The sequence below is a fragment of the Chaetodon trifascialis genome, chromosome 21, assembly GCF_039877785.1.
Source record: "Chaetodon trifascialis isolate fChaTrf1 chromosome 21, fChaTrf1.hap1, whole genome shotgun sequence".
Classification (NCBI taxonomy): Eukaryota; Metazoa; Chordata; class Actinopteri; order Chaetodontiformes; family Chaetodontidae; genus Chaetodon; species Chaetodon trifascialis.
In genome coordinates, this window is record NC_092076.1 from 14,622,101 (window position 1) to 14,639,431 (window position 17,331).

Below are 17,331 nucleotides of genomic sequence, written 5' to 3' on the forward strand. Positions count from 1 at the left end.
GTTTTGCCTGGTAAACTGCTCAGAAAGTCAGATGCTAAAGCGGCTGAATGTACCTGATAGACGTGGTAGGCATTGGCAGCTCTGCCCTGCAGGAACACAGAGGGGATCCACACGTTGATGAGAGCGCGATGAGCCCTGAGCGACACAAACAACAACAATTAACATCATCATCATCGTTAGTAACATCAACATCAGCAGTATGTCTTGGACACTTATGGTAAATTACACCTTGAAGTCACCTTGAAATTAAACCGCGTTTGAGCTTTCTTCACAGGTAAATATGAGAACGAATGAGAATGAGACACAATTATGTCAGGAGAAGAGATATTTTATGAGGTAGCAAGTGAAACTCCAGAGGGAGGTTAGAGAAAGAGTGAGAGAAAGACGGAGTGAGCAACGGAGCAAGAAAAGCCAAAAAGAAATATTCTTACGTCTCAAAATCTGACAGGCTGGGGTCATCTGACGTCTGGCTTAAATCACCTGGAACCTGGAAAAAAAAGATTTAACATTCATTAAAAAAGCAGGACAAACTCAAAGGCAAATATGCGCATGGTGTGCAGGACATGGTGGGCCGGACTGTTGGACAAAAGAGGTTACTAACCACTGCAATACACGATACACTGTTCATACTCATCCAAAGTACACATCTGGAGTACCTCTTCATGCACATGTGTACTTGTGTTATAGTTGAAGGTTATCCTCTGTTAGCAGTGGTTATCCTAATCTGACCCCTTCTCCACAAGTGTGCGTCTGTGTGTGTGTCTGTGTGTGTGTGTGTGTGTGTGTGAGAGAGAGAGAGAGAGAGAGAGAGAGAGAGAGAGAGAGAGAGAGAGAGAGAGAGAGAGAGAGAGAGAGAGAGAGAGAGAGAGAGAGAGAGAGAGAGAGAGAGTTCATCAAGAGTTCCCTTGAGGAAGCACATGACCCAGCCCAGATGTTGGGCTTCTGGATGAGAGTGTGTCCGTGTGTGAAAGAGAGAGTGGGAGAGAGACGGAGAAGAGAGTGTGTGTGTGTGTGTGTGTGTGTGTGTGTGTGTGCGTGTGTGTGTGTGTGTGTTCATTTTGTTAACGAAAACTATGACTATCGTTTTTTTTTCCATGACTAAGACGGAACGATGCTGAGACAGCACTGACGTCGGTAAGCGCTAATTGTGACTTTATCAACATGCACTATTCTTGACAAAAAAGACAAGAATAAAATATAATGTCTTTATCAAAATCGTTCTTTATTTTTAACGGCAAAAAAGAGGAGATGAAATATTACAGACTCTTTTTTTCCAGTGCAGTAGTTTCATGTCACATATCAGGACGCCGCTGCCGTCAGCAGAGTCAGGAAACAGTGAGTGTGTGTGTGTATTTGTACTTGCTACATGGTGAGGACAGGTCTTTTAACCAACGGAGTGAAAACATTTTGGAGAGGAAGGACATTTTGGCTGGTCCTCACAACTTCAAAAGGCTGTTTGAAGGTTAAGACTAGGCTTTCAGGATTAGGTTAGAAGGTTAGAGAAAAGGAAACAGCACAGGAATGCTGATGTTTCAGCCAGACTGCAGGTTCAATTAAAGCAGCCGAGCAGGAGCTTCAGTCTAAAACTAGTGAGGTGACTATCTAAAAGCCGTACAGCCTGGAATCATAAACATCTACATCTCCTGTGTGTGTATCCTCCTGGCCTGTCAGCGTCTGAGCTCTCAAACAGAGACCGAACCTGCTCTGAAACACTGTCACCGCAGCCCAATTCAGTGGGGTCTCCAGGCTTTGATCAAACCCTCCGAGAGTCACACACAAATCAACAAAACACACACACAGCGTGAAAGAAATCGAGGAGCGACTGGAAGAGAAAGATGGTGAGGTGTGGAGGCAGGGAGACAGTGACCCGGGGTTTGGTCAACTGCATCAGCTCTTGGGGGCTGGAAGCATGCAGCCATCAGGAGCCAGAGATGGGCGCACACACAAAAACACACGCGCGCGCATACAGAGTGAGTGGTCCAGCAGAGCAGGGCTGAAGCTGGGGGATAAGAGGCCCTATCTTCAGCTCGAGGCTCCCATCACTGTGGCTGTATCTGCTCACACTGTGGACAGTGAGTGTGTTTGTGTGTCCAAGCAGCTTGGGGCTCTCCTGAGCATGACCAGATGCTGGCACTCTGTGTGTTTGTGTGTGTTGTTTTTGTGGAGGACAACTTTGAAAGTGGTGGGGAAAAGTAGTTTGTGCGAAGAAATGGATAGTTAGCATTAGCAGCGATAGCCGCCGCGGTTGAACAGACACCAAAAAGAGCACCGCCTACGGAAAAATCAAACTTCATCAACAGAAAAGTCGAAAGATGTGAGCGCACACTGTTTGACTGACAGACTATCTCTGGGTGCTGCAGTGCAGCAGCATCAAAGGAGACTGAAAACAGAGGAATCTCACAGATGACAACTTCAAGGAAAATGCAGTTAACCATAATTGGCAGCCATTGACCGTCGAGAAAAATGAGCAGAGGAGCAGACAAACACGCAGAAGTGGAGATGAAAATCAAACAAAATCACTAGGAGGAGAGTTGAGGAAATGGCAGGGTGACAGAGATGGGCGGCAGGAGGAGGAAAAAAGAGGAAAAACTGGGAGATCAGTGTGTGTGTGTGTGTGTGTGTGTGTGTGTGTGTGGTCACTCACCGGTCCTCTCAGGTCAATGAGTTCCTGTCTCATCTGGACAATGAGGTGGTCTTTGGCCATGAGGGAACGGTACAGGCGCTCATTAAACTCGATCAGCTCACCGTGCATCTCGGCTACCTGCGGCGCAAACACACGTACGCATGCACGCACAGAGGAACACACAAAAATGGCACTTCAATTAATCCTGCTGTGGAACATTGGCGTGCAGCACACAATTATGTAAAGAAAACGGACAACAGAAAGCATATAAACACACAACGAACAATGTGGGGACAGTCAAAAATGTCCATTTAACGGTGAAAAGGTAGGAGCGCTCCAGGTGGGACGTAATGCATGTTGACAGATTCTGGCAAACAGTCAAACCCCTGACAGAGAAAGGAGGGATGGAGGGGGAGAGGGTTGAGAGACACAGAGAGAGAGTGTGAGAGAGAGAGATTGGGGGTGAAACCAGTTCATATCCCAATCAGCCAGACTCCTGCCAGCCCGCTAATCAATTGTCATCAGCTCTAACTAACCTTGACGTGGTGTTACTCACATCTGTGTGTATGCTCATGCAAACATGGCCACGCTCTTCTGCGTGTGTGTGGCGCCCCCCCCCCCCCCCAGCCTGTCTGCCTAACCAGCCTGGACAGTGTGGACAGGTCTCTGTCAGGAGACTGACAGCTGTGACACACACTGTGCTGTATGGAGGACACCTGCTGTCACAGCCGCTTCGGCAGAGCGCCGTCGCCAGCTGACAGGTGAGCCGAGTCGCCGTGCCACTGTTGCTCCAACAGCGACCTTCAAACATTAACTTATTCACATGCCGTTTAAGAGCCCACGCACTGCCATAAAGGAGGAGGAGAGGCTTCTTATGTAATGACAGCAACAGTGTTGATGGCTGTAATAAACTTGATTTATCCCAAAAATTCAAACAATGCTTGCCAAAATAATTTCGCGTTGAAGGAGATGGATGAGTAGTTTTGATACCAGTTTATATCCAAAATAAAGTTAAGGTGACACTGCAGCAACACTTGCTGTTGATGCTGTCGGGGCATCTCACTTGGTGGTGTTTGCTGGTGGTCTTTTGTTTAACAGACACACATGAAAGCAGTCCCAATCTCATGTGTCTCTCACCAAAAAAATTACATTTCAAATCACTCCTTTAGAATAACACTTGCACGCCCACGTGTACGCTGAAACAGGTACATATAAAGGTGTTGGCGTGGTAAGTAACTAAAGATCGAGACTCTTTGTGATCTTCAAGATTTAAAGCGACAGCTGTGGCTCGGGAGGTAGAGCGGCCACCGATCAGAAGGTCGGTGGTTCGATCCCCGGCTCCTTGGGCAAGATACTGAGCCCCAAACTGCTCCTGATGCTGTGTCATTGGAGTGAATGGATGAATGTGGCGTGTAAAGCGCTTTGAGTGGTCAAAGCAGATTAGAAAAGTGCTTCTCCACTGTCAAATTATTATATATTACATTAATTTCACTTGGCGTGTTCAGTACTTGTTTCATGTCATTCACGAACACATCATATGAACGCTTCAAATTTTAGGAAATGATTCAGTCCGTGACAGTCCTAAAACTTCAGTTACCATGGCAACCCCATTTCCAAAATCCATGAGCATTTTGGAAAGCGTGAGCTCCTCACCTCCGGAGCAGACCACCTCTGGGCCAAGTAATAAAAAAACATGCCTCCTCCTGTGACCTAAACCTTGAACACTGGGTTGAAAAAAATGCAAAAGGTGAGACTGAGAGACATCGAAACTAATAAACAAAAGAAAGAAAAAATAGTTTCAGGTGGGCAAAATCAAACGTGCTGCATAAAGATTAGCCTATGCATGAGGGTTCAAAGAATGATCCTGAATTAAGTAGCTCCTGAGGAAAGGTGTTCAGTGTAGCATGTGTGCTGACGGCTAACTTCGGCGAGGACGCTCAAATGTTGCTTGTCTGGTCTCTTCTGATAACGCTGAGGCCTACTGGCTGCTCCACTGCTAATGTCTATTTTCAATCAAACCCAAAAGCTGCAGTGCAACGGAGGACAGGCGATCACTGCATCTAATCTGTTAGATTTGGATTAACAGAAAGAAAAAGCCTGAGAGGGGAGAGAACGCTAAATACACTGGACAAAGCGCATCATTACCATGAACTGTGTGTTCAGCGGGCAGAAACACCAGGGCTTCACCCAACGTGACACATCAAACGACTGCAGCACACAACCGCTCTCGTTAAATAATACTAATCACGCCATAAATAATGATAACAAGCACCATTGTCCATATAACAACACTAGTAAATCTCCTGTAATCAGTTCCTCTCGTCAACACAGCAGCTGCTATAATGACAGAAAGTTTTAGCAGACAGACCCCGCTTTGATTTGCATGTCTGTGTGTCTTCTCCATATTACTGCTATTACTGCAGCAGAGAAGTTATGAGGTGAATAACAATGTCAGTATCCTCGGGCAGGCTGTTAAATCTCTCCACTGTCAAATACAACCTGAGCTCTATAGGCGGTAATCCATCCAAAGTATAAAGTAAAGAGGTTGCAACAAGTTTGGGAGTTTTGGAAGGCCTTCGGTGACTTGCGGCAGATTGCGGCGATGATGATTTTAATAGTTTTTCTATCTTTTTCTCACTTGAGGGCGAGAAATAGTGGAAAATAACAGTGGTGCTTCACTTGGAGGTCTGCACATCAAAAATATCGCTTCTGTTAAACTGAGACCGCTGGAATCAAATTGCACCAAACCATCAGGGCTCTGCTGATCCCCTGCCTCGGCACATTTCATTCCGACTGAATCAAACAGATGTATCGATGCGCCCGGCCCATATCTACATGTCTCTAAACAACTGAGGCTTTAGAGACCTCCGGATCAGATAGGGCCGCGAAGCAATAAAACACAACTGACGGTGATCTCACAATATAAAATATGACCGAGTCCGGCTCAAGAATGAATCCCCAAACCTGACAACTTAATGCATCTGTTCATATCCTGAAAGAAAAGAGTGAAAGGAAACAAAACTCATACTTTAAGTTAAGACTTTACACCCAGGTCCAACAGCCACGTCATTTTCAAGTCGGGTAACAGGAAACGCACATCCACGGCTACTCCCTGAAACACTGGCTGTCCTCGGCACACCAGCCCATTCATCATCTCTATTTATTTAACCGCCACAACTCTTAAATAGGACATTATAAAAGAGGGAATTAATTTTAAGCGTGAAGAAACCCAATTAATTCTTCGTGAGAGGGAGCTAATCAGCTTGCCATTCTCCAGCCGTGCATGTGTGTGTGTGTGTCTGCATGTACAGTACGCTATGTGTGTGTGTGCATGCGCATGTGTGCTAGCTTGTGCAAATGTGTATTTGAGAGCGTGCCTGGTGATTGTACAAAAAAACGGTGGTCTATATTGAGCAGTGGCTACATGCAAGCTTTGCCAATTTGTTTAAATGGGCAAGTTCACCTTCTCCACTGTGATTTAATGCAGGGTCATTAAGATGCACCACCAGGTTTCAGTGGTCGCGCACACACACACACACAGCACAGCATACAAAAAAACCCTGACGAGCCAGGCGTGGCGTGCGCATGCATGGGAGTACAGCATGTATGCCGACTTTCACCGGGTCTTTTCCCCTTGACACCCACAACCAGAACAGGAACTTGTTAGTGTTAAGGGTGATGGACTGGCTCACAATCTCCTTCCAGCCACTGCAGTTTCAAATTGAAAAGCTTTGAGTGTGAAACCATAAAACCATCACAATAAACCTGACAGCTCAACAAGTCCGCAAAGCAGAAGCCTGACAAGCTGTTGTAGTCTGCTTTGGATATACAGCCTATTTGGAGCCTTGAAGCCATGGATGTGTGGCTCAGGCAGGCAGCTCCCAAGTCCACCTTATGATCAAAGATCTGGACCAGAAGTGACCAGAATGCTTTGAAATGCTCTGCCCGAGGAGCCGGGACAAGCAAAATCATGTTTACAGGTCTCTATTCTTTCTGCAGTTCCATGAGGAGAGGTCAAAACAGCTAAAACTTAATTGTTTTAAGGAAGTACAATGTCCTTGTCATGGGTTCAGCATTGAGTCTTCCAAAGTTAAAAGACTGTAACTATAACTCGTTAATGTGAGGAACCGGAGTTGGTGGTGACTGTCAGAACAGTGAAAGATGAACCAAGAAGGTTTCGGTGAGTTTTATTTTGTTGTTGTCACATTCGAATGAAGCGTATTTAATGACGATAAAATGACTGTTTCTGTGAATGGACTCTGGTGGCTGCGGTGTGAGTGATGCAGTGGCTGTTTCTGGTTAAACAAAACAGATGTCACTCTTTAACAAAAAGGTCTATCTCTGCAGGGATCCTTTCCATAACGTTGTCAGACACTTATTCGAACAATCTGAGCCTGTCAGAGGCAAAACCAAACGCTTTCAGTGGACATGCATTGATGCTGTGCCAGCACACAGAGGGGTTACATTGCAGCCCATTTCGCATCTGGCAGCTGCTGCTATGTGACCAGATTCACATGTTGGGGGACAATGAAGCCTTCTAGGACACGTGGACAGACACCAATTGTGTAGGTATGTGGCTCTTTTAAAAGACGTTTGCGTTGATATAATATGCAAGTAGTATGTCTCTCGTTGTATTGGTTTGCCCTTTAATGGATATAATGTGAATGGTTCAAACGTATGTCAGCTTTTCTAAGAAGGAATAATCAAATGTCATTTTTGACAGCCCTACAGTACATATCCACGGAGAAAAACAGAGCTGAATGGAAAAAAAAAAGAGAAATCAGCAATCTGACCCCAATGTCAACAATGACAAATGTACTACATAATGTAAACTCTGCAGTAAACATTACTATCTATGTTGGTTCTTCTCTACATAACAAAGACAAATTGCTATCATTTATTTTAGTCAACAGTGCAAAGTAGAGCTGAGCAGCTGAAAAAGTAAATTCAACACAAAGTTTACTTTTGTTGTACGATCCTGATTCCAGAAATGTTGGGACATTGCGTAAAACATAAATACAACAGATTTTCTCAGGTGATAGTATCGTGATTGGGTCTGAAAGGAGCATCCTGAAAGGCTCAGACGTCCACAAGTGAGGATGGAGCGAGGTTCACCACTTTGTGAACACATGACTGCATGACAAACACTCGGAATCGGCCGTGACCAACACAACAAATCGAATGAAAGGCGAATAAAGGTCTCTCTGCCCCGACACAACTGAAAATGCGGAAAAGTGATGCAAAATGTTTGTAATCAGACGCTTTGTCTGGCCTGCAGGGCTGGTTTGGTGTGATGCAACTGTCGGCACTGCTGGAGTCACAGCTAACTGTTAGCGAAGTGATGCTGACCGCACTCTCCATAACACACACACACACACACACACACACACGATCTCCTCCTTCACACAACGCCTTATCCTCATCCTCTGCGCTCCTCTCCCATCTTTACCCAATCTCTTTGTGCCTCTTCCTCTCCTCTCCTCCAGTGTATGATCTGATCTGAGCTGCGCCAAGCTGAGCTGGCCTGAATAAAAACACTAAGAGAGCCTTGGCTGAGCGGAGACCCCCACCGCCCCCCGAAAAAGAGACAGAGAGAGAGAGAAAAGGAGAGCGAGAGCGGCAGTGCTATAGCTGACCCAAAACCTGATAACCTTAATTAGACAGGACAGATACAGTGAGGTCGAGAGGAGGAAGAGAATATGAAGACATGTCAATGTACAGACGGAGAGACAGAGGAGGACATCTTGGCTCAGAGAAAGTCCAGAAAAACTCTCTCTTAACATAAAACTCTGCTCCCCATCTAAGCAGAGATTTGTGTTTTCAATGAAAAAGTTCAAAGCCAAATCTGTTTGCTGCCCTTGTGGCAACATTACAAAGCTTAAACAAAACAAAACCCAAATACGGTGCAACAAAGATCATGAGCCAGACTGCAGCTAATGATGCTGTTATATGCTATGCATTTTAGATAACTAGGCCGTCACACAGACACTCAGATCAATACAGGGTCACAAAAATTCAGGATGACTAAATTCAGACATTTACATCATCCACTCTGATTTAGCCTTCAGGATATGTTACCAAGTCATGTGATGTTACATAAAACCTAATGGCAGATGGTTCTTAGTGTTCATATTACGACTGGGACCATTTCATAGTGGGCAGGACACCACGACTTGAAAGGAGAAGTCTTTCATCATTTTTTTATTCATGGCAGAAGGGAGACCCAGTCGCAGGGTATCAAAGGTTCATTTAAACATCTTAAACTGGGTGAGCGCTCAAAGGGAATATGGCAAATACTGGGTTACTTTGTAAATCTAAATGCAGCTTGTGTCTCTCTCTGTGTTCCTGACTCACTTCAGCACAGCTGCTCCTAAACATGAAGAGACACGGCTGAGAGACGGGGAAAAAAAAAAGGAAGAAAAAGAGGGTGAGAAAGGACCAATATAGACATCACAAGCTGTGCTGTCCACTCTGAACTGAGGTGGAAAAAAAAAAAAAAAAAAAAGATACAAAGAGAGACGGAGAGAGACGAGTTGAGAAGTGTGAGCACATGAGAGCGGCAGATGGACCAATAGAAAAGACAGAAATGGGAGTTTATAGAAAAGTCTAAATCTGGCCCATGGTACAGACGTAGCTCTCTGTCACTGCCGCATCACACAGAGAGCTCCGCGAGCACTTGGATCACATATTTTTTAGTTATGTGGTATTATTACTTTGAAATGCCGCAGTGATGACAATGTTAAAGTACAGTCTGTCAGCTTTAATTTGGGGGTATTTTCATCACAAGCGGATGAACACTGGGAGAACTGAAGCCCTCTCTTAGCGCATGTTCTCCCAGTCTACTCCTGCCAAAAGTATTTGGACAGATTAAGATTAGGTTTGCATTCAAAAAGTAGTCCCTTTCACCATCAAGAGCCCAAGTTTTAAAATACACTGACAGGACTTTGCCAGGATGAAGAGAGCGGATTAAACGACAGTCTGCTGGTAGCTACGGATAACGTACGTAGCACATGGTGGAGTATCTTTTCACTTATTTGTGCATGAATCTGTGACTTCCATGACGCTAAAGTGTCTGCACGGCCGGTCAAAAACAAGAGCAGCAGTGTAAGGGATGGATTAAACAGCGTGTTTAACCGCAGTCTTTAGCACGTCAGGCGAACGAGCTGACATGCTAAAGACTAGGCCTGGGAGCACATCAGTAACTAACTACAGTAGTTTGTGTGGTCGCAGCTCCCAACCAGCACACCCACTGTACAGTACTCTTCCCATTTTCTGAGCTAATCCTGGATGCTGCAGGGTTTAGGCTAACGTTAGCATTTCTGTCCTGCTCTCTGTTGGATTTGGGGACGTTCCAGCCAACTTTACCTGAGACAGTTTATCGTTGCCAAACACAACACTGTTTCCAGAAACAATATAGTGTAACTTGTGCTATAAAGTGTTTCAAAGTACAAACGGGACAAATATGTTCAGCAAGCAGCCAAACAGAGCGACTGCATGTTATAACCAAACAACAGCCCGATGTTCTCCTTCCTTATCTTATTCATAATTCGAGGTCTAAGAAGCTCGACGCTGCAATGCGAGAACAATGCTGATTATTTATTTAGTGTTACATGTCCACAGTTTTAGCCTCAATATTTTAGCATGTTTATCGCGTGTGCAGAGATCAAGTACATGTCCAAGACCCCTTTTGAAACCAGTCACCTGAAACATTAGAAAGTCAGCCAGGAGGAAGCCTTCCCAGCCAATCCATGGAGTAATGTTGGTTTAATTAGCTAGCTGGCTCCTGCTAACAAAAGTTTAGAGCAAGAGTGGCCATTTCAGGTAAAACCCCCCCAATAAATAAAAAATATTGACGGCTATGGGCTGGAAATGACAAGGTGCTGTCTATCTCCGTCTGAAATAAAGGACCCATTGTTTCAATGAGCCGTAAACATGCCACAGTTTTCACTGTAAACTTTATTCTAATCGAATTACAGATTAAGATTAAGATTTCCTTTATTAATCACCCAACACAACACAACATGCATATGCTATGCTTCAGTGAACACAGCAACACTACATGCACATGCCATGCTTTTGGTGAAATTGCTTCTTCTGCATTTAACCCATCCTGGAAGTCCTTCCTCCGCTGCAGACCAGGAGCGGTGGGCTGCCAGCCGACAGCGGCGCCCGGGGACCCAGTTCCTTTCGTCACCATTGGTCAAGTGGTGATCTTCTTGCATGTTTTTTTTTTTTTTTTCAGTGGGCGTTTTTATGGAGGATACCCCAGGTGAACACGGGAGGAGCATGCAAACTCCACACAGCTGCTGCTGAAGTTTAGCAGCAACATGCATGACTCCAACAGTCTCTCTGGGCTAATGCTAAAAGTAGCACGGATGAACTGTATGACTTTCACACAGAGCACATCTTAAGGCTCCACTGCTGGAGCATTAAGTTTTAATACTGCGCTGTAGTTCTTTAATGACTGATCCAAACAGGAATGAAATGCCCAGAAACTGTAACCGAAACACTGAGGTCATTATTGATGATTTTGCATCCAAAGGCAGAGTGGAGAAATTTGCTTCTTTCCCCGTCTGGACCACCTTCCACAGCCTCAAAAAGCAAAAAATAATTCAAGCACAAGCAAAACCTAATAAGGCCTTGTAAGGCTTCTGTACTCCGAGCATGTGTGAACACTTCAAAGCAGATTCACCTGCATTATCCTGAGAAGAAGAGCATGCATTATGCAGTATTTTGGCTTTTCAAGAGTCACATTCACTTGCATTACACAGCAAAGACAACAGCCATTATACAGGCATATCAGCTCATATTCCTCCAGTTATTACTGCCTCTCCTCTCCAAGCAGAGGAGATTCTGAGTCGGTGGCTTGTAATTGTTGTTCTTGTTCTCGATGTTGTTTATGGTTAATTAATGAGCTTGCGGATCAAAGGGAGAATCCCCGATCCCACCGGAAGTTTCGACCCATATCTCCTCTCTATCCTCCAGAAGAGCGCTCCTTCTGCTTATCAATACAACACAGCAGATATAAAAATACACCATGGGAAAACAAGAGCAGAGAAAGTTCTGCTCTAACTGTAACTGCATTGTCACAAGACTCCTAATGTAGTTTACATCTGCTGAACAATTTCCACAGTAGTTAGTTCACAGCACTACTGTATGATGCAATAAGGCCTCAACTTTAGGCGCAAGGACCTGCCTTCTAAAGCCACTAATTACAGGTGTCTGGAGAAAGAGTATACTGCTCCCTAGCAATGACTGACCATGACACACTGCCTCTGCACAGGTTTTATTTTTACTTGTCATGAACAGCTCCTGAGCTTTCCGTCTCAGAAACTCATCCTCTAGCCTGTGTTATGGTTCACACATTCGAGCATTGTAACACATTTTGTTCACAAGCCAAATGGACAAATTACAGAACAGCACTAGTTTGCACTGTGATTTTGTCTTTCAGACATTTCCAGTGGATCTCAGGTCTAATTAACTGGCGAAGCCCATTCTACTGAGGATGAGCCTGTACTACAGAATCTGATGGTCATCGACAGAGACTGATAAAAGTCACACAAACTACTTCATGCGTCTTCAAAGGCCCCGAAAACCTTTATGCCTAAAGCAACATCAAAGCAGAGAAAAAAGCATCTTTAGCAACACTCAAGAACTCAGATGTGTGATTGCTGCACGTCCGTCACGTCACCCTTTCCCAGCTGAGCCCCATCCACTTTAAAACAGGAAGTGTGTTTTCCTCCACCCGGTTCTGTGAACATTTGCGCATCTGAGTGGCAAAAACAAAAGCTCTGAATGAAAACATTGCTAAAAAGATTTTACGTTTGGCTGAGGTGGAAAAGGGGAAAGAGGCTTAGTGAAGAAATCTTATGTGCACTGAAGTTTCCGCTCCAAAAACAGAGAAAAGAGAGGACCGTTCCTCAAGCGAATACACGGAACAAATATAAATGTCATTAAACTGCACATAAATGGAGGATCAGTTCCACCAACTGCTTACCTTGCTGCACAAGTGCAGAAGTGGATGGAATTTGCATTTTCTGTTGCTAATTTTCTACAAGTTTGTTTAAAATTTGAGCTTAATTTGGATGGGAACTGTGTTCATATAGGGCCCCGTAAGTGAGGGCAAGAAGCTAATTAAGAACAGAGTTTATGGGGATAAAAATGTTTTTCTTTTAATCGCAAAAAAAATATGTAATCATTCCTTCTCCGTATAATACAGACTGTCATTTAGATGAGGCAGAGGGGAAAGTAAGGCGAGAGAAAGTCGTAATTATTATACATACCTGTGCTTCCAGTTCACGACTAAGTTTGACTCATGTATTTAAATAACATAATTAGCGTAAAACCAATTTGTTTTCAGAAATTTAAAGACCAAGATCAAAAGTTCCTTGCTTATTTGAGGCTGAAAGCTCGTTCTCGACTTTGGGAGCAGTAGTGTGACAAATGAGTCTTAACTCAAAGGCAGCGCGGCGGCACAGCGGTTAGCAGCGTCACCTCACAGCTGGAAGGTGCTCAACATGAATAAGTTCTTCAAATGATTTCAATCCTTTTCTCTGAAACACAAAGATACGCTGACTTCACGCAAGTCCTTGAACGTCTCTTTTGTGATGGCCGGAAGTGGCTTAAAACACTGCAGGCGAGTTTGAAGAGCATGTGAAGAGCGTGAAGAGAGGTCATCTCGACTGATTATTTTCTGGGCCTGTATCTGCTCTCATTAATTACTAGAAATGTATTGATCCTATGACAACTGAAAGCCATTGACATTAACAGTACTAATTATTCTATAGCAAAGGGCACTGTGGGCAATAACGAAATGCCAGGCGGGACTGATTTGCAGGCCCATACGTTCAGAGAGGTGGTTGCGTACTCTATGCTGCACCTTCGGCCGGACGCCAGCAGCTTGTGTGCACTGATGAGAGGACGCGTTACATCACTACCTGCCCACCTTTTCCTCACAGATCAATGTCATGCAGTTTGGCCGTTTCCCAGAAACCTCAGCGGACATGTTAACTGCACAATGAAGAGCACCGCGCGATAAAGTCAAAAAATCAAAACGCTTCGCCTCGAGTTGTTCTGGTTTCGCTGTTCCTCCATCTGTGCTGTTATCTGCATTCGTCTATCTGTCACCGATTTTCTTTTTTTTTTTTCCATCGGCGCCGGTCCGCTGGGACATGTTAAACCTAATCCCACTCATCCGTACAAAAATGTGCACATCTGGCGACCGCATGCGCGCATCTATGAACGCACCTCCTATCGCTTTCTCACTGTTACAGCTGAGATGCGAGAGATTAAGAAGCATGAAGAAGCAAGTGAGAGGGCGGCAGCTGAAGAGAAGGTCGCGGAGTCATCGGAGGGTAAAAATAAACGCTTCCTCCTCAAGTCACTGCGGCATGTCAGGCTGCGGTCTTAGTCAGTTTGGTTAAATATGGGTTCAAGGTTGAGCAAAACTAAGGGAAGCAAGGAACTGTAAGAGAATCTAAGAGGGGGAAAATGTGTGGTTTGATAGCGGAAAGGAAGAGTTCACATACAGAGCTGGTCAGATTAAAGCAAGAGCAGGTGAAGCACTTTAGTTGCTGATATAGTAGCAAAAAAGGGGGCAAAATCTATGTTTGATTTAACTTTCCCCCTTAGATTTAAATCAGTGCAATGAGTGCTTTTATATCAAGTGCCACATTTCATATAATCAGTAGTTTCAAAGGAGCTGTCAATATGGGTCATAGCCTGCACAATGTCCTGCAAAGCAGTAAACAGCTCAGCTGAACTGTGGCTTCACATGGGTGATGTTCTGTTTAAAAGCCCCTGACCCAAAGTCACTGGCTACTGCCTGTTAAATGTACCTACTGCCAACCTTGTTTTAAAATGACTTTCGATGAGATCATTTGTCTTGGGACTTCTTATTGACCTGCGCACAGAGCAGCAGGACACGAGCACAGAGGAGGATGCGGCGGAAAAGAGCATGGAGCGCCTTGAGATTGGGCTCAGACATAAACAAAGTCAAAGTCAATACAGTGTGTTCGCGTCATTAAATTAAAACTGAACTCGGCCACAAACACGGGCGTGTTTCCCAGGTTAACGAAGGCTGAGCCCTGTCTAATATTTATTCGTGTCTGGCAGGCCTGTGTGTATCCAACGAGGCTCGATGTGACATTTTGAAAAATCAATAACTCGGTGGGTCAGATTTTGCCTCAGTCGCTGCAGTGAGACAGCTGAATCAGGAGTATCGACAGCTGCTCATGTAAATCGCACAATTTATGAATTTTCACATCGAGGCCGACGGTCGGGCTGCAGACCCTGAATGAGCACGAGCACACACACACACGAACACACACTGTCCCTTTGAATATTAAGGGAACTCCTTTTAAACCAGATGGAGAAAATACTGGTCGTGAACAATAAAGACAACACCCTGTATGTGGCAGAGACACGTGCTGCTATCATTCGCTAAAGAGCCAGCACGAGCTTCACCGCTACTGCCACTTTCACCTTTTACTATATTCCCACTAGACAACTTGTTACATAACAGGGATAAAGGAAGCAAGACAGTCGTATTTAAACCGAACTATCAAGGCTCGGCTGGCCTGGAACCAGATGGGAGCACGCGGTGCCATTGTGTCCCACACTGGTCCTCCATGTTGGCTGTTAAAGCCTGATCGAGACGGACGGCTGAGCAAATGGACAAATAAATAAGTAAACAGCATTAAAGATGCAGCACACATACATGTGCATAAATAAGTGACAACATAGTTTGACTAAACACAGGCGGGATTATTTCTTATTAAAGAAATCTAAAACTGTGGATTAAATATTCATGGAGCCCCCCCTCCCCTGCCCCTTTACACAAGACAACCCATTACAATACACAGATGTTGTCTTTCCTTTCCTTTGGCAATGCAACTCTTACTGGGAGTGTTACCTCATTGGTCAGTCTAACAGGAAGGTGGACACAGCTCCCTTCATCCCTCACGCAGTTGGTAACATTACGCCCGATGTCCAGTTACAAATCTTCATGCACTGCAATCGATACTTTTGAGGGGAAGCAGCTCAGGGAATAGCTCTCGGTGCTGTAAAGACTTTTAAATCAATGCAGATGCAGAAAGTGTAATTTTCTCCTTTATTTAGACAGAGTGGCTGGGTGAGAATTTCCCATTACCCTGCACTGCTCTCACTGGCACCAAAACTTTCACACAACTTTAACTTTGGCTTGCTAATGTACCAAATTCAGGTACTTCTGAATGAAAGGCTCCAAAAGCCTCTGCAACACAACCACATAGAAATTAAGTTACTGTCAACAAACAAGATTATTGACCCCTGAACTCCTTTTTGTATTGTGTGGCAGCAGCTGGGACTTGGACAGTAATGAACTGCACCCTTCATCTAGAGCAAACAGAGCGAATGCTGTTTGAGGCTCTGGCACTGGCACATGACACAAACAGTGACATGTAGATGGTGAAATCATGTTTATGCTCTTCAGTCAAACAAACAGGACAAGTCTTAGATTGAAGAAGCAACAAGCGTCAGGGTTTATGTGGAGTTTTTAAAAATGGCAGCAGCGATAAAGAGACTACAAACAGTTTTAACCATGGTTTCTTAATAAAACATACATTTCTGAGGCACTCACCTCTATGAGTTTGCGTTCATAGCTGGCAGCCAGCTCCTCGATGTCACCCATGAACTTATTCTGCGGGACGGGGGCCTGTTCTTCACTCGACCGCAACATCGACAGGGCTGTGGCACAAAGAGGGAGAGAGCGCAGCTCATTTACACGCACACACGGACACTGCGACAGATCAAAAGCACACACAGCGAGGAAAAACTCTTTTTACAGCCAATTATAAACAGTGGGATTCTGCCAGGTATGCACACCACGTTGTCCTCTTTACCAAGCTGTGACACCGCCAGCTGATTTGATGCTTTTGTTTTAGCAGAGAGAGAGAAGAATGCATGGGGAGCAGCAGATCTATACAACATATACATCAACCATGCATCTCCATTTCATCTAATTCATGGCACTCTGAAGTGGATGCGTATTACAAAAAAAACATGGAGAGAGAGGCATACACACAGCCAGAGGAAGATCCACAAATCCTCAAATGCACGCATACACACTTCCTTGTTTGCACATTATATAATGCCGTCGAACATACACATTTTTCCTTCTGAGAAAACTTCTTGCTGCTCTGTCAAAATGATGAACTCCCGCTCTCTCACCGTCGTCTGTTTTACTCTGATTTTCCGTTCAGACAGGGCTTATTGTTCCCTTGCACCGCTGCAGTTCGCTAACCAGCTAAAGTCATCACGACGGAGCCTAAAGCACCACTTCTGAGCCCATAAACATCATCTAATCGGGTTCCCTCAGTGAGGAATGGCAGAACTTAGAAGAAGTGGGAGTTCTGTATCTTGGTGTGTGTGTGTGGGGGGGTTACGGCTGGGAGAGGGATTGTTTTTTCACCTCGGCAAAAGCAAGTTATTTCACTGTCACCACGTCCTGCTAACACTTAGACCAACACGCTGAGGCTAAGAGGAGCGAGAGAGGGTAAATAAAGTGCAGAGATAGAAATTCAGCACGTCCAACGGCTGCACGGGGCTCAAATAAACTCGTGGTGATGGCCCTTTAGGGAGGAGCGTTTAGAAAACATACGGCTGGACTGTGATTAGAAAACGAGTGAACCCCCAGCAAGTGTCTCCATGTCTAGACAGAGTGAGGCAGG

At 44.8% G+C, this 17,331-nt stretch overlaps 1 protein-coding gene across 1 annotated transcript in view; it reads right to left on the reverse strand.

Moving 5' to 3' along the window:
* snx29 (sorting nexin 29) overlaps positions 1–17,331 on the reverse strand; it is a 119,507-nt gene that overhangs the window by 43,264 nt on the left and 58,912 nt on the right. Inside the window, exons 15-18 of the mRNA XM_070990465.1 lie at positions 16,242–16,348; positions 2,645–2,761; positions 432–487; positions 54–135 (exon numbers count right to left, since the gene is read on the reverse strand). Coding sequence (XP_070846566.1) covers positions 54–135; positions 432–487; positions 2,645–2,761; positions 16,242–16,348 — 362 coding nt within the window. The remainder of the gene's footprint in view (positions 1–53; positions 136–431; positions 488–2,644; positions 2,762–16,241; positions 16,349–17,331) is intronic.